We start from the raw sequence: 21,492 nt of genomic DNA, 5'->3' as shown, positions 1-21,492 counted from the left end.
CAGCTGGTCAGGAGGCATCCAAGGGCCATTGGCCAACGGGGTCAGCGAACGAGGCGCCTGGGCGATAACAGGAGGGAATAAAACGTGGATTCCCAGCCCGGCGCGACGGATGGAGAAGGTGGAAAGGCTGTAAGGTATGTAAGTCCAACTTGCCAGCTCTGTCTTTGTCAGGAGGGTTGTTCTCCCTGTCCAGCCACTGGGGTTTTTGGGAGGTTTTTTTTGGATTTTTGGGGTTTTTTTAAATAAAAACAAAGAAATTGAATAAATTTTATCAATGAAGCGGGAAAAGGAGAAATAAAATTTCATCAGTTTTATATTTAAAAAAAAAATCAGCAGAAAAAAATGTTGGTGCTGCTTTTATTTATCAAAACCCAAATGAGATATAAATGGGGAAAAAAAAAACCCGTAGAAATAAAAATTGGGAAAATTTATATAGAAATTAGAAATGCAAGAAAAAAACAACCCACCTTCTAACCCAAATTTGACTGTTTTTTGTTAAAAATAACTGGAAATTTCTAAATCCAGCATCCCTGTTCCTGCAGCTGAAGGATTGGGAATGAAAGGATGGGAAGTTGGATGTTGGGGTGGTTTGGGGCTGTTTTGACGTTTCTTATTTTTTGGGATTGGTGGTCAAAATTCTGGTTATTGCTGCTGCTATTTCAGGGTTTTCCCCCCCAAAAAAGAGACTGTTGGTTCTTGGGCTCCTGCTGTGAGAAGGGATTGCAGAGGGGCAGTTTTGGTGGTTAAAATTGCTATTGTTTGCTGATTAAAATTGATAATATTTGGTGGTTAAAATTGATACTTTTCAGTGTAATTTTCTCTCTGTGATGGGCTTGAGCATTTCTAGTTAGTTATTTTTTGTAATCCATGTAGTTTTCTTCTCTTTTTTATGAATAATTCTCTATTCCTCTTTGTGTTTTAAGGGCACATTCACATCCTCCTTTAGGCAACGGTAGGTTTTGATTTAAAATTAAATTATTTCTATTAAATAATTGGGGTTTTTATTCAATTATTGGGGTTTCTATTAAAATAATTGTGTTTTTTTTCTGGCAATATAGGGAAAAAAATAAAACCCCAAACCACAACCAACCCTCTGTAATCAGAGCTGGATGAAAATTCCCTCCTGTGTGTATTTTTGGGGAAAACAAACATTTTAGTGATGAGTTGTGACACCCAGAGGAGTCTGGCTGTGGGAATTAGTGCGCTTGGCCGCGCGGTGCCTTGGTGGGGGCGGTGATACGGTTTCAAGAGTGAAATAATTCCCAGAGTTGCCCCAAATTCCTGATTTTATGATGTTTTTTTAAACTGGTTTCTTTACACAACGCTGGTGGTCTGGGCGTAGATGGAAAAGAAGAAGAAATTCAGCAAGTTGGAGGTTATATTAATCGTCCTCTTCTGCTTGGTGGTGGCCGTCGCCTGCGTCCTCATCGGGGTTTTGGCACCTAGGGCAACCGTAGTCGAAACCGAAGACACCGGTAAGCGCCGATTTCTGCTGAATCAGGGGAAAAAAGTCCCTTTGGGTCTCCTGGAGAAATTTAAATGATATAAAAGTATGAAATGACAATAGATTGGAGTATTTGCACACCATACCTAGTAATAGAAGGAATGATGAGAACCCGTGCTTGTGATATATAAGGTATAATTAATTTATATAGGATTATTTTAGAAAGTCTCTATAATTGTAATAAAAGTGACCTAGAGTAGAAATATCTTGGACCATATGATGGATTAATGCGTGCTTAATTCATATAGCATCACCCAACAATAGCTGTGGGGATATCCAGGTGAAATCCTGGAATTTTCATGGGCATAAATAAGATTTAAAACATTCCATCATGGGCAGGAATTGGGCAGCGCTACCGGGGTCTGATGGGGGGTTGGAGGGATGTAACGCCTGCTGTGATCAGGGTCTTCAAGAACATGGAAAAATCACCAACTACCACCCAAACTCCCCCCTAAAAAGCTAAAAAAAAAGAGAATAAAGGTTATTTTGCTGCTTTCAGAACATGTTCTGGCTCTCGATGCCTCCCCGTTAGGCACGGGTGAAGCGGGCACACGTGCTGATAACAGGGCCAATAAATGGGGTGGTGGTGTAGTTAGAGGCGAGTTTTATTGGCCCTGAACTACTGTTTCTGTTGTTGGCTCCATTTTCTACCTGTCAAAAGGGGAGAACTTCAATGTTTTTTTAACATTAAAGAGTTAAAAACCAAAAGAAGGCTGGAGTAGGCCGAAGCAGGCCGAAGCCTTGTCGCGCGCAGAGAAATACCGTGAACTGTAAAAACCTCTTCTGGCCCATCAGACATTGAGCATCGTAGGGACACCCCTGTGTTCAAACCTCATCTTCCCCACCCCTTATTTTTCTGCCTTTATTATTTTCCTTCTAAAAGAATCTTATGAAACGAGTTGGTGGTGGTTGAGGCCTGGCCGAAGCCGTGGTTGAGCCGAGAAACCGCTTGGGGAAAATCCTAAGAAGATGTTTCACAGCATCACTTGGAGTGATGACCGTGATGATGATGATGATGATGATGATGATGAATTGAGATTCACACCCCCCCCTCCATTTGTTTCTCTGCCTCACAGAATTTTCCCCAGTCTGCCTGAACGTCGACACAGCCGAGCGGATCGACTGCATCCCCGACCAAGTCGCCAGCAAGGTCTGAAATCATAAGGCAAATAAGCAAAAAATAAGGTTTTTCTAGCATAGGATAAACTATTCCAATTTAATAACAAACAAATCACCTTTTTATACCAAAACGAAGGGGTTTTATCCTTTTTTTCCCACCTGAATATTTTTTGGTGACGTGCAGCCACCAATATTCACCAATTTAACTGATTTCAGCCCATTACTAAGTTGGGTTTTTTCTCCTTGTGTGAGCGTTGGGATCAAAATCCATCCCACTGATTAAAATTTCAGTTGGAAACAAAATTGGGCTGACACCCCCTCCCCAACTCGGTTGGAAATATTCCTGCTTTGCCTAAACTTCCCTCTTCTTTTTTTTGGGGTGGGGGGAGAATTCAGAAAACCAGGTGAATTATTTCAGTTTCACAGAAAAAAAGCCCAACCCTGCTGTCTTAGTGCAATAAACCAACATTTGACAGAATTTGGCTGCTAAAATTGGCATTAAAGGTCGAACCTCTCCTCGGTGGGAGCTGGCGCGTAGCGTCGGAGCGGCCTTGTGAGTCATTTTAATCTTTAATTAATACCCCGGCGCCAAGGGACTGGTGTTAATGATTAAGCCTAGAATTTAATATTGAAGTTATAACTTACTATTGGCCTGAAATTTTGCTGAATTAGAGGATGGAAGAGGAGGAGGAGGAGGAGGAACACGTACCGGGGCGGGAGTCTTGCTGCGGTTGTGCTGACGATTCTACCTGGGTCTTTAATTAATTAGTTGAGTCCCACTTTTTACATCTCCCCTGGGATGTCCAGCTGGGGGACACGCTCATGGAGGTGGGGGGGACTTCTGATAAATATGGGTGGGTTTTGGGGGGGCCTCCTGTGAAATAATGGCGCAGACAACACGCGCGCTCGGGCTGATGCCTTCACCCCGCGGCAGGGCAGAGTTCGGGGTCGCTGTAAAACCTCTGCCTTATCTCTAAATAATCCTGGCTTTGGTTCCCCTTGGGCTCTGCTCCCTATCTGGGATCTGTGGGGTGGTTTTACAGCCCGGAGGGTGGGGTGGGACGGGGCAGGGCTGTTTATTTACACGTGGCCAGCGCTTTTGTAACAGCGCAGATATAACTTTTTCGGGTGGACTCTGGTCCTTTGTGGGCACTGGGCGTGAAAGATAAACTCTAAAATAGAGAGATAAACTCTGGAATAGATAAGCACTACGAGATTTACATCCATTTATGCGTGTGTGCAGCTGCTACTCCACGCTCCCTGGAAATGCCAAGTCATTAAAAGTAACGAGGACAATTTAAAGCCTTATTTGGACGTTTATTGGCTGGTTTGGGCTGGAAGGGGAGATATTTTTAAGGGTTTTGTTTGAATAGTCTGTGGGCTTGAAGGAATAATCAGAAGATGGTTGAACTGTAGGATGTGTTGGGTGGGAAGGGACCTTCCAAGGCCATCCAGTCCCACCCTGCAGCGAGCAGGGACATCTTCACTAGAGCAGGTTGGTTAGAGCTTCATCCGCTCCTCACCTTGAGGGTCTTCAGGGATGGGGCCTCCACCACCTCTTTGGGTCACCTCTCAGAGAGAAGAACGTCTTCCTCAGGTCTCCTCTAACCCTGCCCCACTCTACCCCATCACCCCTCGTCCCATCGCTCCTCACAAACCTTCCAACCCACCTTGACGTGCCCAACGTTGGGCTGGTGACTCAACCAATGCCACAAGACACCCAGAAAACATGGAGGAACCCCAAAATGTTGGGGGGTTTTTGGTTTGGTGGGGGGTGTTTTTGGCCAAGCCAACCTTCACTGCCCTACAGTCTTCACCACAGGACTGTTTTTCCTGGAAACAACAGCCAATTTTCCACTCTCAGCCCCCAAAACAACTCTGCCACCAATCAGACCCGAGATGGAGGGTGCACAAATGACACTGGGCTCTGTGGTGGGTGCGTTTCATGCTGGGATTTACTGGTATTCATAAAAAAAACCCCCCTCCTCTTGGCACCAGGGCCTCTGCACCCTCCGTGGCTGCTGCTGGAGCCCCCAGAGTGACACCAGCGTGCCCTGGTGCTTCTTCTCCGCAAACCATGGCTACAGGGTGGAGGGAGGGCTGCAAACCACCACGGAGGGTAAGTTGGCACCAAAGGTCCCATGATTTGGGGGGGATCAGGTTTTCATTCTAAGAAACCTTATTTGGTTTTATTTTATCTTAATTTTTATTTTTTTATTTAATTTTTAAAATTGATTTAATTTCACTTCAATTTCAGTTTTAAAACTTAAACTGTAATTTAATTTCACTTTATTTTTTTTTATTAATAATTTAATTTTTCGTTGGGCTTAATCTTTATTAATTCAATTCCCACTTCAAAATTTTCCCTTTCTCTTTACCCTTCCCTCCTTCCCTTTCACCCTCCCTCCACCCCCAGGGTTTCAAGCTACGCTGACTCGGCTCTCCTCGCCCTCGCTCTTCGGGGACGACATCAGCACCGTCCTCCTCACAGCCCAGTACCAGACCCCAAATCGCTTTCGATTCAAGGTGAGGTCTTTTTCTCCTCATTTCTGCCCTGGCTGCTGCACAGGGGGGGGGAAATTCCCAGTATCTTGACCAGTAAACCCTGTCTTGTTCACTGGTGTTGGCCACGTCTTGGCGCGACGCTGTTTTGCCACGGGGTGGTTTGGGGTCTTCTGTTCCCCCACCGAGCTGAATTTGCGTGTTGTGCTGGAAAGTGTTCAAATTTGGGTGTTAATTTCTAAATTCCTGGTTTTAACAGCTCACTGACCCTGCAACGAAGAGGTTTGAGGTTCCACACGAACACGTGGGATCTTTCAGCGGTCAGGCGGCCGCCGATTTGAAGTACAAAGTTGATGTCCAGCAAAACCCCTTTGGCATCAAGGTGACCAGAACAAGCACTGGGAAAGTTCTGTGAGTAAATTTTGGGGCTTTTTATCCTTTAAAGCAGCATAGAATGTGTTGGGTGGGAAGGGACATCCAGTCCCACCCTGCGGTGAGCTGGGGACACCTTCACTGGAGCAGGGCACTCAGAGCCCCATCATCCCTCCTTTTCTAGTTTAAACCATCACCCCTCATCCCATCACTCCACACCTTCAGGAACAGCTCTTCCCCAGTTCTCCTCTAGGCACCTTTCAGGGTCTGGAAGGCTGCTCTAAGGTCCCCCCAGAGCCTTCTCTTCCCCACGCTGAACAACCCCACTCTCCCAGCCTGTCTCTGTAGGAGGGGTGCTCTGTGTAGACAAAACTTGGGAGCTGGAGAGGTCTATCTCATGGGGTTTAGGTTTTTGCCACCTCTGTTCACCAGTGATGATGTGAAGTCCTTCCCTGGCATCACCTCCTACCACATCGTTCCCATCTTGTCTGTGATGCTCTTCCTGAAGGTCTCAGCTCCCCCTTCCCCCACCAAATCAGGGTGGTAGGAGGCCAGTTGGTACCAACCAAGGCCACCAAGTTGCTCTTAGAAAATCATAATAAATTATTCAAAGTGCTCCTGTGCTGAAGGATTTTAATCTGTTTTCTTCAAAAAAAACCCCCCAAATCTGAAGAAAACAAAGCTGGGTCCCCAGCCTTCTGCTGAGACCGACTGAAAGGTGGCAGCCTGGGGAGAAAATATTGATTAAATCAATTTAAAAAGTGATTACTGAGCTGGTGGCTAGCAGGAGTCGGGTTGCTATCAAACTCGTCGAGTCTAATTCGTTAGGGTTTCCTTTATTCCCCTCTACTAGCCTTGTTTGCTGCCTTAAAAGCCTCTCTGGAGCCTAATTTACCATTAATGAGCCCGTGAAAGGTGGGGTGGATGCTCAGGACCGGTTCAGTAGGCACGTGGAGAGTAGTTTAATTCAGTGGGACCTGTTTGGATCGGCGCTCTGGAAGGTTCCTGAAGTTTTCTTTAGGTTTTCATCCACTTTGGGGGGGGAAAAACCTGGTTGTGTTTTAAGTTTTTAATTAAAGAAGCTTATTAAAAAAACCTCCCAGTGTCTTTACCATGGTATCCAGCACGACTGGCTTGGGCCAAGGGATGGGGTCCAGGGGATGAAGTGGGTAGTGAGGGGTTTTGGGAGGAAATCCTTCAGAATAAAACCCCCCTCCCCATGGTTCCACCAGGTTTGATACCACCATTGGCCCGCTGGTCTACGCCAACCAGTTCCTGCAGCTCTCCATCAGGCTTCCCAGCAGCAACGTCTACGGGGTGGGCGAGCACGTGCACAAGCAGTACAAGCATGACCTCAACTGGAAGACCTGGCCCATATTCAGCAGGGACGTGGCTCCTTCTGGAGTAAGTGCCTGTTTTATTACCTTGCCCTTCTTTCCAGGGACATGCCAGAGCCCAGTCCCAGTTGGCACGTTAAGGACCTCCAGTTAACCTTGGCTTCTTCTCCTTCAAGACCTCCCAAGCGTCGTTAACACCTGAGATGCCACTGAATGCAATCCCTGCTGGAATCAATTTTCCTAAGTTATTTGGACTGAATTGGTTGGGTTCTGCTGCAGGTCGGCTCATGAACACAAATACCTGTCAGGCTTCATCATTTTTACTGTTTTCTTCAGCCTTTTCCCCCAGTTTTTCTTGCACTGCTGTAGCCATTGCTCGGTAGACAGGTTCTTCCCATTGTTGAACATCACAGGTGGTGTATTATGGGATACCACAGGGTGTGTGGAGTTACTCTGTGTGTATGTGACAGCTTTTCTGCTTTCCTTTCAGAACATGGATAACTTATATGGTGCTCAGACTTTCTTCTTGTGTTTGGAAGACAACACTGGGGCCTCACTTGGTGTTTTCTTGATGAACAGCAATGCCATGGGTAAGGATGGGTAAGGATGGGAAGGGATTCAGCAAGGCCCAGTGCTGGGGTCTTGGACTTTGGTCATGATAACCCCCAGCAGAGTGACTGGAGAGCTGCTTGGGAGAGGAGGACCTGGGGGTGTTGGTGATTGAGGACACGGTCTAGAGGTGGGCTGGGGTTAGGGGGTGGTTGGATTCAAAGATCCTGAGGGTCTCTTCCAACCCAAGTGATTCTGTGGCTATTTAAATACCAAACAAAAGGAGAGCTGAAGATGTTCCACCTGCATTGTGAGCCCCAGTCGTGGATCTGGGTTTCCTGTAATAGTTTTGTTTGATATTTTCTCCTGAACAGCTTTGACTTCACAGTTATTAGAGGTTTGGGTCGTATCCACCTTGATTTGGCACCTTGTGGGTTTGTTTTTCGCTTGCAGAGGTCTCCCTGCAGCCAGCACCAGCTGTCACCTACAGAACAATTGGTGGAATTCTGGATTTTTACATCTTCCTGGGAGACACCCCTGAGCAAGTGGTGCAGGAGTACGTGACGGTACGTTGGTGACCCCCAACCCAAAGGTGGGGCATCCTCCATCCTTGGAGACACTCAAAAGCTTGGCAGAGGACAGACCTGGGCAGGTGGCTCTTGCTTGTTCTGCTTTGACCAAGGGTGATCTTTGAATTTTGAGGCTTACCTCCAAAAAAAACACCTGTGGGGCAAACATTGGGTTTAAGTTTTCTATTTCCTTATCTCTTCGTTACCTTATGAACCCAAAATCAGAACTGGAGGTTTGCCTCTGACCTGTGATGCTGGTATGACAGCTGAGGTTTATGGCAGTATCTGTACATCTGCAGACCTACTGAAGCATCTATGGCAATATGTATGGTTTGGGGCCCAAAAAAATCCCATTCCCATTTCCCTTTACCCCTTTGCCTTTTTTTTCCCTCCCCTTTTTTTCTCATTTTCCCTTTTTTTCTCTCCCCTCTGTTGCCTTTGGGTTTCATCTCCAGTTCATCGGGCTGCCGGCGCTGCCTTCCTATTGGACTCTGGGATTCCACCTCAGCCGCTACGATTATGGGTCTCTTGATGAGGTGAAGGCTGTTGTGGACAGAAACAGGGCAGTTGGACTCCCTTACGTGAGTAAAAATGTGGTTTTTTGGTTTTTTTTCCCCTCCCTCTTCTTTTCTTCTTGGCCATTGGCGTTGGCTGCCTCGTTTTCTAAATCGGACGCTGAACGATTTTGGGTGCCGCTCTCTCCCTTCAGTTCAAACTTCCCAGCCCCAATATATTTATTTCCCCATAAGACACATCCCTTTGGCTTCATCTGGGAAACAATGAGGTCAAACCCAGTACACCAGTTCCCTCTTTTTATCCTCTGAGAAGCCCTGGAAAATCAAACACTTCATTGAGCCAGAAGCTCTTTCTTTTTCTCTTCCCGATTTAACGATGGATATCAGGGTTAAAAAAAAGACTTCAAGTGCCCACCCCCAGCCTGAGGCTGGATCCCACCAGCAGCTTTCCTGGGTGTTTTTTAAATTCACGTGCAGCTTGTTGGGAAGATGCACCGTGCCCCAACGTTCCCTTCCCTTCCAGGACGTCCAGTACACGGACATCGACTACATGGAAGCCAGGAAGGATTTTACCTACGACAAGGTGAACTTCAAGGACCTCCCCAATTTCCAAGCTTACATGCATCAGGCTGGGCAGAAATACATTGTCATCTTTGTAAGTGTTGTGGCTGTTTATTTTGCCGTTGTAAAGAGCGTTGTTATCCTCACGTATATTGTAGGTGTAATTAATGAACGTTGTATGTAATTAATATACATTAGAGATGGAATTAATCCGTGTGTCCTCACACCACGCTTCATTCTGTGTGACTGCTGGGCTCTATGTAATAATTGCAGGGAACTAATGATGGGTGGAGAGAGGAATTACCTATAAAAAAAGCTCCACGTCATCCATACATCGTTATCGTTGCCATGACGACGATGGCGATGCTGTCGCCCGTCTTCCCACGGGGTTCTGTGTGATCACTGAGAGCCAATAACTGGTGGAGAGAGCTGGGGGGTTCATGGGGTTTATTTCTCCCCTCTTTCAGGATCCTGCTATCAGCATATTGCCTCGGGCTGATAACTCCTCCTACGAAGCCTACGAGAGAGGACAGCTCAAGAAAGTTTGGATCTACGAGTCGGACGGAGTAACGCCGCTGGTGGGAGAGGTAAAAATGACATCAAGTCAAGTCAGAGCCCAAATCCTGGTTCATTTTGCCCCAGGGGGAGCTCCCATTTTTCTGCTGCTCTCTTCCATAACACTTCCTGGGGTTTTTTTAAATAATATTTATTTATAATGGGGTTTTTTTGGGGTTTTTTTTTCTTAAATTTTTGATTTTCCAGAAGGGAAAGTGAGTTTTGAAGGTTTGGGAAGCACAGGCAGTTTCTTCTCAGTAGTTATCAGAGAGCCAAGTCCTGCTCTGCTGCTTTGAATATCTGTTTATCACTCTGTGTTTGTCATTTGGTTAAAATTTGCACGACTTCCAAATCATTCTGACCTTAAAAAACAGCTGGAGTGTAGAACTCAGAGGTCCAAAAGAAAAGAAAGCCACTTTATCTCTGTCAGTGAATGTAAGAATATTAATTAATATTAATTGAAATGGATATACACTGGCTAGTAATGATCATTACATCATTAATTCTACTTGATATTAATGAAGGACAATAATGCACTCTTGTGATTCACAGCTCAGACCACTCTCCTGACCAGAGCTGTCCTGCAAAACTACTAATCCTGAGGTTTTTAGCCTCAAATGCTTCTCTGAGAGCACAGACCTCGCCTGAATCTGAAGGGAATTGGAGGGTGTTAATCTTCCTGCAAGTCCAGCAATGGTTTAATTTAATTAATTCAATTAATTAATCTTTTAATGGCAGGTGTGGCCAGGAAAAACAGTCTTCCCAGACTTCACCAACCCCGACTGCACCAGCTGGTGGGTGGAAGAATGCAAACTGTTTCATCAGCAGGTGCCCTACGATGGGATCTGGATTGTGAGTAACTCCTCAAATTTTCACCTTTTGCCCCAAAAAAAAACCCCCAACCCCAAAGAGGTGAACAGGCAAGTCAGGGTTTTATCCTTGTGGGGACTTTAATAAATGCTGCTTTGTGGGAAAGATCATTTTCCCCCTAGAGAAAGTCTTTGCCCTTCAAAGAACAACACCCTTTTCCTTAATATTTTGATTTTTAGGTTGGTAAAGTGACTTTTCTCAGACCAGAACAAGCAGATTTTGTTTGTAACAGAGGATTTTGGAAGAATGATCATGCTGTATGTCTCCAGTTTGGGTGGAGCCCCACCACCACCACTTGAAATGATAATTTTTGGCGCTCACAGATGGAATTTGCTCTTGGGTTGTTTTCATGAATTTGATGTCCTGGTTGCTGGGGGAGGAGCTCAGCAGCTTCTGAACTATTTCACACACCTTTTCCTGTGCCCTCAAGTTGCTGCAGATGTGTTTGCAATCCTCTCTGTAGCTGGAAGCCTGAGAGTCAGTGCTTGGAATCAATTTTTAGAGCTTAAAAATCTGGATTTGCCTCTTTTTTCCCCCCAGGATATGAATGAAGTAGCCAGCTTTGTTCCAGGCTCAGTTAACGGCTGTGGGCAGAATGACTTGAACTACCCTCCCTTCACACCCCGTAAGTCCTCCCTCTTTAGAGGTGGAGTGAGAATGAATTGTCCCCTCAGCTGAGAGGAAACGAGGAGATCTTTTCCCTGTGGATTTATGGAGGGGGTTTTCAAGAGTTCTCAGTGTGTCTGAAAGCACAAATATACCTCCAGCCAGGTCAAGGATGAGGTTTATTTGGTACCCCATTAAAAACAAACCCCTCTCCAATTAACATTGTCTTAATTAGACATCACAGCAGCGTTAATTTTCTTGCAACACCAACGATTTTGGAGGTGTGGGCTGGGCTAAGGTGGGATTTTAAACCCTTCATCGAGGCAGAAAGTTGATCGTTGCTGGTAGGAGATCGAATTAATCAAAAGTAATGAGGGTGAAGAACAGAAATATTTCTAGAAATGGTTCTCTCTCTCTCTCTTAATTTCTTTTTCTCCTTAATTGAATTGATCCTCGTTACAGCCTTCCAGTCCCTGATGGGAGCTTATAAGCAGGAGGGGATAGACAATGGCAGGACAAGGGGGGAATGGATTAAAACTAGAGGAAGGAAGGTTTAGATTAGATATAAGGGGGGCTGGGACAGGCTGCCCAGAGAGGGGGTGGGTGCCCCATCCCTGGGGGTGTCCAAGGCCAGGTTGGATGGGGCCCTGGGCAACCTTGTGTAGCTCCAGACTGGAGGTTGGTGTCCCTGCCTGTGGCAGGGGGTTGGAGCTCTGGGACCCTTGGGGTCCCTCCCAACCCAGACCAGTCTGTGACTCTATGATCCAGTTTATTTTTGCCAAAACATAATCTGTTTTACATATTCCCCCCCCCAGATATTCTGGACAGAGTGTTGTATTCCAAGACTGTCTGCATGGACGCAGTGCAGGTGTGGGGGAAGCAGTATGACGTGCACAACCTCTATGGATACTCCATGACCCTCTCAACGCAACGGTGAGGAACCCCTCTCTGTCCTTCAGCTTATTTATCACCATGAATGAGTGAGTGTGAACAAACAGCACCACAAGGTTGGAAGAGACCTTTGAAGATCACTGAGTCCAACCATTCCCATCCTGAGCTAAACCAGATCTCTGAGCCCCTCATCAGCCCTTTGTTTGAACCCACCCAGGGAAGGTGACTCAGCCCCTCCCTGGGCAGCCTGTTCCAGCCCTCACAACTCTTCCAGTAAAGAATTTGTTTCTAATACCCAATCTAAACCTGCCCTGGGGCAGCTTGAGCCCACTGCCCCTTGTCCCATCTCCTGTCCCCTGGCTGCAGAGACCATCGCCCACCTCTCTGCACCCTCCTGGCAGGGCAGGGGAGGTGGGGAGGTCTCCCCTCAGCCTCCTCTTCTCCAGGCTCAGCACCCCCAGCTCCCTCAGCTGCTCCTCAGAGGATTTGCCCTCCAGCCCCTTCCCCAGCCTGGTTGCCCTTCTCTGCACTCGCTCCAGGACCCTCATGTCCTTCTGATGCTGAGGAGCCCAGAACTGGACCCAGCACTGGAGCTGCAGCCTCCCCAGTGCCCAGCCCAGGGGCACAATCCCCTCCCCAGCCCTACTGGCCACACTATTCCTGACACAAGCCAGGATACCACTGGCTTTCCTGGCCCCCTGGGCACACTGCTGGCTCACGTTCATCCTGCAGACCCCCAACACCCCCAGGTCCTTCTCTCCTGACATCTCCCCAGCCAGTCTCCCCCAGCCTGTAGCTCTGCTGGGGGTTGTTGTGTCCCATGTGCAGGACTCTGCCCTTGGCCTTGTTAAACCTCATCCCACTGGGCTCAGCCCATCAGTCCAGCCTGTCCAGATCCCTCTACTACAGATGTACCCATCTCCCCAACTTTTAATACAAAATAATGGGGGTTTTTTTGGGCCTAATTCCCCAATGTTTGTCCTTCCAGGGCGATTGAAGCTTTGTTTCCTGGCAAACGAAGCTTCCTCCTTTCGAGGTCGACTTTTGCAGGCTCAGGAAAATACACTGGACACTGGCTGGGGGATAACGCCGCCACGTGGGACCACATAAAATGGGCAATACCTGGAATGCTGGAATTTGGCCTCTTTGGAATCCCTTATGTATGGAAATAGCCGTTTATGGCACCTTTTCATAATAAGCCAGTGGCTGTGGGGGCAGATCAAGGCTGATCTGTCAGGTAGAAGTCCACCTGAATGGGGAAAAAAAAACCCAGAAACAGCAAAAAAAGAGTGTGTGTGGGGAAAAAAATTGTATATAAAATTACAAAAGTATTTAGAAAGAAGTGTAGGAATCTTATTATTTAATATAAATTAAGATGTAAGAGGTTAGGGGCAGAATAAATGGGTCACCCAGAAAGAAACTGGAATCCCCCTCTAGAGTTACAAAAGTATTTAGAAACAAATGTGGGAATCAATGGTGTGATTTAATATCAATTTAAATGTAAGAGGTTAGGTGTAGGATCCCCTAGAAAGAGACTTTACTGAAGGAATTGAGAGGGGGATGAATCTTGCTGGAAAACTGGTGTTCACCCAGCAACACCCGGCGCAAAGGGCACTTGAGGGACTTCAGAAGCTCAACCAGAGGAGAAACCCAAGGAGAGAATTTGGGTTGGGGGGAGAGGATTGGCCCAGCCGGTGTGGAAATAGATGGGATGACTCTGCTCTGCTCTCCCTTTTTAAGATTGGAGCAGACATTTGTGGCTTCTTTGAAGACGCCACCGAGGAGCTTTGCAGGCGCTGGATGCAAGTTGGGGCCTTTTACCCCTTTTCCAGGAACCACAACACTGAAAAATGCATCGTGAGTCCCAAACCCTGCTGTGGCAGCTTGTGCCGTGGTGCTAATTAGGTTCAGCGCTGGTAATTACCCATGGTTGAAGGGTTGGCTGGGTTGAAGCTGGCAGAACCTCACGCTCTGGGGAATCCTGGCTTTGGGGAGGGGTGTTAATTGTGGCTGCTGGTGAACGGGATGAATTCAGCATCAATTTTGTTGTCCAAAATCATCATCTGACGTCACGTTTGGTCCCCGTTGGCGGTGGCCACGGTGAGGATCCAACCCTTGCTGCCACCTGGCCTGCCTTCCTGATGTTGGGCTGCCCTCCCTGAGTGGTATCCTGGGATCCTCTCTGCAGCAGCACTAATGGTGATGGAGATAAAGAGGATAATGACGAGGGATAATTATTATCATCCCAGCCCCAGGATCCCGCCTACTTCGGAGCGAATTCAGTGCTGGTGAACTCTTCAAAGCACTACTTGAACATCCGCTACACCTTGCTGCCCTACCTCTACACCCTCTTCTACAAAGCCCATACCCAAGGAGCCACGGTGGTGCGGCCGGTTCTCCACGAGTAAGTTCACCTTGGCGACGGCGGAACACACCGAGCTCCGGCACAATAATCCCCCCCACCACCCACCCCTTGTTGTGTGTGTGTGTGTGGGGTTGATAATGTGGTTGGTGAAGGGTGCTGTGGTCACTGCAGGTCCTGCTGTCTACGTTCTTGAGGCAGCATGTTGGAGGATTGGGGGTGGGAGGGTCTTTGACACCCACTCGTGGTTTCCGCGCACGCGCCGGTGTCGCTGTCGGCTCTGAAGTCCCGTGGGCAGCCAAGGGAGTGGTTCCCCATCAGGATGTGTGTTTTAAGCTTCTTATTTATCTCCTTTATTTCCTTGAAACCTCCTGAAGATAACAACATTAAGAGCAGATGCTGCCAGACAGGCTTATGCATAATTAACACGTAGGAAATTAACCACCCGGGAGTCCCCTCAACCTCAGGTTGCCTCCACCAAAGGCAAATCACCTTGAGACATCACCACCCGTGCTTGGCAGTGGTGATTCTAGACAACTGAGGCTGGGAAACAGCAGGAGGGCTCACTGTAATACTAATTAGCCTGTTATTAATTAGTAAGTGCAATTAACGCCGCGGCTTTCCCTACTCGTTTAGGTTTTATTCTGATGAAGCAACGTGGAGTGTGGACAAGCAGTTCTTGTGGGGTCCTGGGCTCCTCATTACCCCTGTGCTTGATCCAGTAGGTCTCACTTTCTTGATGCCTTAATAATCAAACCCGTGGGGGGCACCTCAAGTCGTGGGGGGCACCTCAAGTCGTGGGGGGCACCTCGAGTCACCGGTGACCCCTTTTCTACAGGAAAATTGCAGTAAAAGCCCCAATAAGTCACATTTCTCAACTCTCCACTCCCCTCACTCTTTCATTCCTTCCATTTGAAATGATTTCTGACTTTTCTCTCTTAATCTTGGGATGCTGCTGTATACCTTAACAGTTGGAGGGCCCCCTATTTATATTTATTTCCCCCCAAAATCATGCTCCTTCTCCTATTTTTAGGCTGGGGAACCAGAGGGAAAAAAAAGTCTCTTTTTTTCTGATAAATACAGTAAATTTGGTCCTATTTTAGCCTAGATTGTCTTGGTGAGAAGGGGAAGGAATATCCCTCAAGAGGCTTCATTCCATTCAGTGCATCTCCAGTGGAAACTCGTGTCTTGATATCAACTCTGATCACACCCATCTTCCAAGCACACTAAATCTCCTCTCTCATGGAAATCTTCTTCTTACATTCAATTTTGAAAGAGAAAACCCCCCAACAAATTGAATTTCCTCCCTCAACTCACATTCCTCTTGGAATGTGCCCTTTTTTAGCCTGCTAATGACGTGCTTCTCTTCGGACTCCTCAGAACCCTGAGCTGGCCTGTGGGTGGGTTTTTACTTCCTTCCTTTGCCCAGCTCAGCTTACTTCTCTCTCTTCAGTGGTCGTCATCTCTCATCCTTTGGGAACCTGGCCCTTCCCTTGGGAGATGCCGCGTTGCCGGCTTCTCTCCGCTTCACCCGGCATCAGCTGCTGGTTCCTCCCCTCACTCGATTGCGCCTCCCTCTTGTGATTCATCCAGAGAAAAGTCACACAGATCCTTGGCTTTGCCTCTTCCAAAGTCTTGGCCCCGATGCTCCCGAGTTCTGGCACCACATACACCCCTTAGGGTCACCTAATGCTTTGTTCTTCGGCTCTGGCAGGGGTGGGGGTTGGACTGGATGGTCTTTCGAGGTCCCTTCCGCCTCCCAACGCTCTGTGATTCTGTGGTTTCTTACACGTAGCAAGTAGTGGAAAGGAGCTGATCCAGGGAAAACCCCAAAGATTTGGGGATTCTGCTGGAATCCCTAAAACACCCCCTGGAACGGTGTGTTTGCAGCGCTGCAGTTTTGGGTTAGAAACACGGAGTTTCTGTCGCGCGGCGCTGCTGAAATTACCCCTGGATGGCTGGTTTCCTGGGTTTGGTGGGGGTTTTCCAGCTTTGTTGTAGAAAAATCCATGAAAGAAAATCCAGATCTGGGAGGAAATAACCTCTTTTTCTCAAATTCATGGTGATTTTGGGGAACTTGTGCTTATTTTTCTTGTGTTCTCTCCACCCCTACCCCATCCAATTGAGGAGGGGCAGTGATGGGGGCCCAGGGTGGGGCACCTGGCCACCACCCCAAGGTCAAACCCAGCCCATAAGATAAATGTGGGTTGAAATGTGAGGATAATTTCCTTGTCCCCCCTTGCAGGGAGTGGATGTCATCCAGGCGTACTTCCCCGACGCCGTCTGGTACGAGTACGACTCGGTAAGTCAACCAGGTCATTGGGTGGTGGGTGCTGGGAGGGTTCTGCATATCCAAGTGAGAAGCTCACACACTGTGTGTGGAGCTCAGGATTTAGAAAGGCAAGACCAAGTGGGGGGTGTGTGGGGTGTGTGGTGGGGTGTGTGTAGCGTTACTAACAACTCACCGCGAGGTTTGCGATTAACTCTTCCTAACCTCATCCCTGGAAATGAAACTTCCCACTGGAAGTTTTCCCATCTGGAGGGATGTGGTTCTCTGCAGACACTCCCTCTCAGGACTCACTCTGGCTGGGAGGGTTGTGAATCGGGTGCTCTGATGTTACAATCAGTTGCAGCAATGAGGTGGAATTCGGTGATGGGCGCCGGGAGTTCGTGTGCGGCGGCGTCCGGAGCGCTGCGGTCAGCGGGGGTTTGACTTCTGGGACCACCAGCAGCACCGTGGACCCTCACAGAGCTGCCACCTCTGCATTAAGAAAGAACTAAGGGGGATTTAAGGTGAAACTCCAGGATTTAAGGCCGTGGGTGGTCACACAACCTACTTGTCCTTTTCCATCCCTCTTAACCAGGGCGCGAAAATGGGGATGAGGAAAACGTGGGGATCTCTGTACCTTCCCGAGGACAAAATGGGGCTTCACTTGAGAGGGGGCTACATCTTCCCCTTCCAGAAGCCATCCACCACAACTGTGGCAAGGTAATACCTCCAGACTCAGCGTTTTTCTACTTTTAATGGCTATGAAATGTGATTAATGTGACTTCAAGAGGAGGCTGGAGACCGTGTGGTTGCAGGAGGAAGAGGCAACGGTCGTCGTCGTTGGTATTAATTACAATATCCCATTAATCAGTAGTGTTTGTAGCAGTAACTTTAATAGTGTTATTATCCAGTAATGTTTTTCAGCAGCACTTCTGAGTTTTGGGAATGACCCTCAGTGGCCACCGGCTGCCCCAGCCGGTGACTAAATCTGTTTGATAATTAACCAAGGGGCTCTTTTCCCCTCAGCAGCGTTTTAATCTCACTGTGGATTTTATTCTGGGCCATGAAAATCATTCAGCATGACAACCTTTGGGCGCCCTGGGACAACCCTAAAAGTTCTTGGAACCCCAATTAGCCTTGTACCCTTAAGGCAGACAGTAAAGCCTCCCTAGATATTTATTAATGTTTATTATTAATGGCATTGTTTATTGTTGATGGTGTTTATTATACAGTCAGAGTGGTGTTGGGTTTGGGTTTGGGGTTTTCCCACAGCCGTAAGAATCCCATGGGGTTGATCATTGCACTGGACGACAACAACGAAGCCGCTGGGGAGTTATTCTGGGATGATGGAGAATCCACAGGTGAGTCCTTGTTGTCCTGGTGATACCACGATGGCAACCTGAATATTAATGCTCACAGATCTATATGGGATCCTGGGCTCCATCAGCAGAGGGGTGGCAGCAGGGACAGGGAGGGGATTGTCCCTCTCTGCTCTGCCCTCCCCAGCTGGAGTCCTGTGGCCAGAGTCCCAACACAAGGAAGATGTGGGGCTGGTGGAGAGGGGTCAGAGGAGGGACATGGGGATGCTCAGAGGGCTGGAGCAGCTCCCCTATGGAGGGAGGCTGAGGGAGCTGGGCTGGGTCAGCCTGGAGAAGAGAAGGCTGTGGGGGGACCTCACTGCAGCCTCCCAGTCCCTGAAGGGACCCCAGGAACAGGAGGGGAATCAGCTTGTTAAAGGGTGGATAATGGCAGGACAAGGGGGCTGGAGTGAAGCTGGAGGAGGAAAGAGGGAGAGGAGATATTAGGGGGAAATATTTTATAGAGTGTGGTGAGGGGCTGGAACAGGCTGCCCAGAGAAGGGGTGGGTGCCCCATCCCTGGGGGTGTTCAAGGCCAGGTTGGATGGGGCCCTGGGCAACCTTGTGGTGTCCCCTGTGGCAGGGGGGTTGGAGCTCGGTGACCCTTGGGGTCCCTCCCAACCCAGAGCATCCTATGATCCTGTGGGTAGGAGAACACACCTGATCCATGTTTCACAGGAAGATTCAGTTGAGGATGAAAAATACAAACCACAGGGTTACCAAACAGTTTAAACCTAGTTCTATTTCTTGAAAAATCAGCCAAAAAACCCCGTTTTTGACTCAAAAACTGTGGTATTAAACCCAAAATTTATAAAGGCTCTTGGTGCCCACAGCATATCCATGGACCTCAGCCACACGTTGTGTTTCCAACCTCACTTTGTGTTAACAGCTGTTGGAAAACTTCACAACTCCAGAGTGTTTTTCTATCAAACAATTCACGTTCTTTCTGGAAAAAAAGAAGTTTAACCTAACAGTGAGGTCAGAATTATGTTCAACCCAAGTGAAAAACCTCAAATTTAGGAAAAAATAATTTAGTCTTATTGTGAAAATAGGAATATGAATAATGAAAGGGGAAAAACTGGGCAGGAGAGGTGGCTTTCCAGCACCCCAACAGCGTTATGGTGTCTTAGGAAGCTTTGGAACTTGAAAAATCCAACCAAAAAAACCCCCCCACAGTTTAGGGAAACACAGAAATATCAGCACAAAACAATTCCAGGGGCTGTTGTGGGTTTAGCTCAGCAGGGGGGGGGGGAGCTTTTGAAGGCATCTTTGAGGAAGATGATGATGATGAAGATGGATTTGGTCTCCTGGCTTTCCTTTTTTTTAATGCCATCTCATTCTGTAAGTTCTTTCTCTGTGTTTTAGGCACCATTAGCAGCAAATCCTACATCTCCTACGTCTTTAAAGTTTCCAATGTAAGTATATATATATATTTAAAATCGAATTTGCACTTCCAATTGACATCAAAACTTCCTATGGGTATTATTTTCCCCCTATTTTCCTAAAATATTTACTAAGAAAAGGAATTGGTTGACACAGGATTGCCACCTGACCGAGGTGGAAATCTGAGATTTCTCTTCTTTTCTTCCCCTAATTGCTTTTAAGCTGACGATTCCCAGTTTCACATCACTCTATAGACCACCCACAAAACAAAGTTTAGAGAGTTTATCACGTTTTATAGAGCAGAGAAACTGCAAAGCATCGAGGGGAGACCAAGGGGCTGTTGGTCAGTCTCAGAAATTGACAGAAATCCTTGTGTTTTGGAAACAAATGCAGCTGGATGTGGGTGAGGAGGGAGATGATGAGGAAGGACAGAAAATGCCAGAATCCAGAGTGTCCCTATTATAAGTTTTTTGGGGTAGTAAGGGAGTTTTGATATTGGAGGTGGTGGTAGGGGGGTGGCAGCCACGACACAGTTGGGGAGGTTGGATGCATCTGATGTCGTTGAAGATATTTAGAGCTTGGCTCATCTGTGCCAGGGACAGTCACTGTGTTGTATGTGTGTATATATGTGTAAATAAATAAATCAGTTATTAATCATGTATACAATGAACCAAGTGAGGCTTAACCAAAGCAAGTGGGGAGTCTGGCCCCTGGGAGGGAATAACTGCTGGAACCAGGACAGGCTGCTGGAGGGGAGCTCTGTGGGGAAGGACCTGGGGGTCCTGGTGGGTGACAGGGTGCCCATGAGCCAGCAGTGTGCCCTGGGGGCTGAGAGAGCCAATGGGATCCTGGGGGCATCAGGAGGAGTGTGGGCAGCAGGTGACAGGAGGGGATCCTCCCCCTCTGCTCTGCCCTGCTCAGGCCCCACTGGAGGGTTGTGTCCAGTTCTGGGCTCCCTGGGATCAACCAGCCAGGGATCTCCTGGAGAGAGTCCAGAGGAGGGACAGGGATGCTGAAGGGGCTGGAGCATCTCCCCTGGGAGGAAAGGCTGAGGGAGCTGGGGCTGTTCAGCCTGCAGAGAAGAAGACTAAGGGGGGACCTGATTAATGTTCATCAAACATTAATTGCTGATTAAAAGCTATTAATCAATAGCTGAAGGGTGGGACCCAGGGGCCATGGGCAGCCCCTTTCAGTGTCTGTGGGGACAGGACAAGGGGCGATGGGCTCAAGTTGGAGCCCAGGGAGTTCCCCCCAGTGTGGGGAAGAACTTCTTCCCAGTGAGGGTGAGGGAGCCCTGGGACAGGCTGCCCAGGGGGTGTGGAGTCTCCTTCTCTGGAGAGATCCCAGCCCCTGTCCTGGGGACCCTGCTTGGGCAGGGGGTGGGACCCCCTGGGCTCTGGGGGTCCCTCCCATCCCCTGTGATTCTGTGATGATATAACACGTAATGCTGATTTTTCAATTGAAATCAGGAGGAATTTTGGCAATTCCCTGCCATGGTTTTTTTATTTCCTTACTCCTCAGAACGTTCTGCACATGAATGTCACCAACAACAACTACAACGATCCAAACAACCTGGTGTTCGACGAGATCAGAATCCTGGGGCTGCCTCAGGAGCCCGTGCAGGTTGCTGGGGTGCAGTACAAGGACCGGCTGCTGTCTAATCCTACTATCTCCTATGATGCTGTAAATAAGGTAAATTAATAGGAAATCAGGAACCAAAAGATCTCTGGGGTTGTGTTTTATATCCTGGGACAGGGACAGTGCTCAGTACCTGGTAAACACCACAGTATGTGCAGAGGATTTGACTAGGGTTATATTATTTCCCTTATTATTAATAATAATGATAATAATTATAATTATTTCTTTGCCCTTGCATGTTGCACGTGGCCCAGAGTTTATCTCTGGGTTTATTTATGGTGGCAGCAGGGACAGGGAGGGGATTGTCCCTCTCTGCTCTGCCCTCCCCAGCTGGAGTCCTGTGGCCAGAGTCCCAACACAAGGAGGATGTGGGGCTGTTGGAGAGGGGTCAGAGGAGGGACATGGGGATGCTCAGGGGGCTGGAGCAGCTCCCCTACGCAGAGAGGCTGAGGGAGCTGGGCTGGGTCAGCCTGGAGAAGAGAAGGCTGTGGGGGGACCTCACTGCAGCCCCCCAGTCCCTGAAGGGACCGCAG

General features: G+C 48.0%; 1 protein-coding gene across 1 annotated transcript in view; it reads left to right on the top strand.

Moving 5' to 3' along the window:
* Positions 1-1,342: 1,342 nt before the first annotated feature.
* Positions 1,343-21,492, top strand: part of LOC311204657 (maltase-glucoamylase-like) — a gene marked incomplete at its 5' end in the record, with an annotated part of 38,953 nt that continues 18,803 nt past the window's right edge. Inside the window, 23 exons of the mRNA XM_084281054.1 lie at positions 1,343-1,475; positions 2,581-2,654; positions 4,622-4,742; positions 5,040-5,149; positions 5,385-5,536; positions 6,730-6,901; positions 7,325-7,424; positions 7,837-7,949; positions 8,408-8,533; positions 8,991-9,122; positions 9,496-9,615; positions 10,322-10,435; positions 10,994-11,078; positions 11,875-11,992; positions 12,939-13,110; positions 13,691-13,807; positions 14,200-14,354; positions 14,949-15,033; positions 16,558-16,614; positions 17,177-17,301; positions 17,854-17,942; positions 19,304-19,353; positions 20,843-21,013. Of these exons, the coding sequence (XP_084137180.1) occupies positions 1,343-1,475; positions 2,581-2,654; positions 4,622-4,742; positions 5,040-5,149; positions 5,385-5,536; positions 6,730-6,901; positions 7,325-7,424; positions 7,837-7,949; positions 8,408-8,533; positions 8,991-9,122; positions 9,496-9,615; positions 10,322-10,435; positions 10,994-11,078; positions 11,875-11,992; positions 12,939-13,110; positions 13,691-13,807; positions 14,200-14,354; positions 14,949-15,033; positions 16,558-16,614; positions 17,177-17,301; positions 17,854-17,942; positions 19,304-19,353; positions 20,843-21,013 (2,691 nt within the window). The remainder of the gene's footprint in view (positions 1,476-2,580; positions 2,655-4,621; positions 4,743-5,039; positions 5,150-5,384; positions 5,537-6,729; positions 6,902-7,324; positions 7,425-7,836; positions 7,950-8,407; positions 8,534-8,990; positions 9,123-9,495; positions 9,616-10,321; positions 10,436-10,993; positions 11,079-11,874; positions 11,993-12,938; positions 13,111-13,690; positions 13,808-14,199; positions 14,355-14,948; positions 15,034-16,557; positions 16,615-17,176; positions 17,302-17,853; positions 17,943-19,303; positions 19,354-20,842; positions 21,014-21,492) is intronic.

The sequence above is a fragment of the Gallinula chloropus genome (assembly GCF_964237585.1).
Source record: "Gallinula chloropus genome assembly, contig: HAP1_SCAFFOLD_260, whole genome shotgun sequence".
Lineage (NCBI taxonomy): Eukaryota > Metazoa > Chordata > Aves > Gruiformes > Rallidae > Gallinula > Gallinula chloropus.
This window is presented reverse-complemented; position numbering and strand designations above follow the sequence as displayed.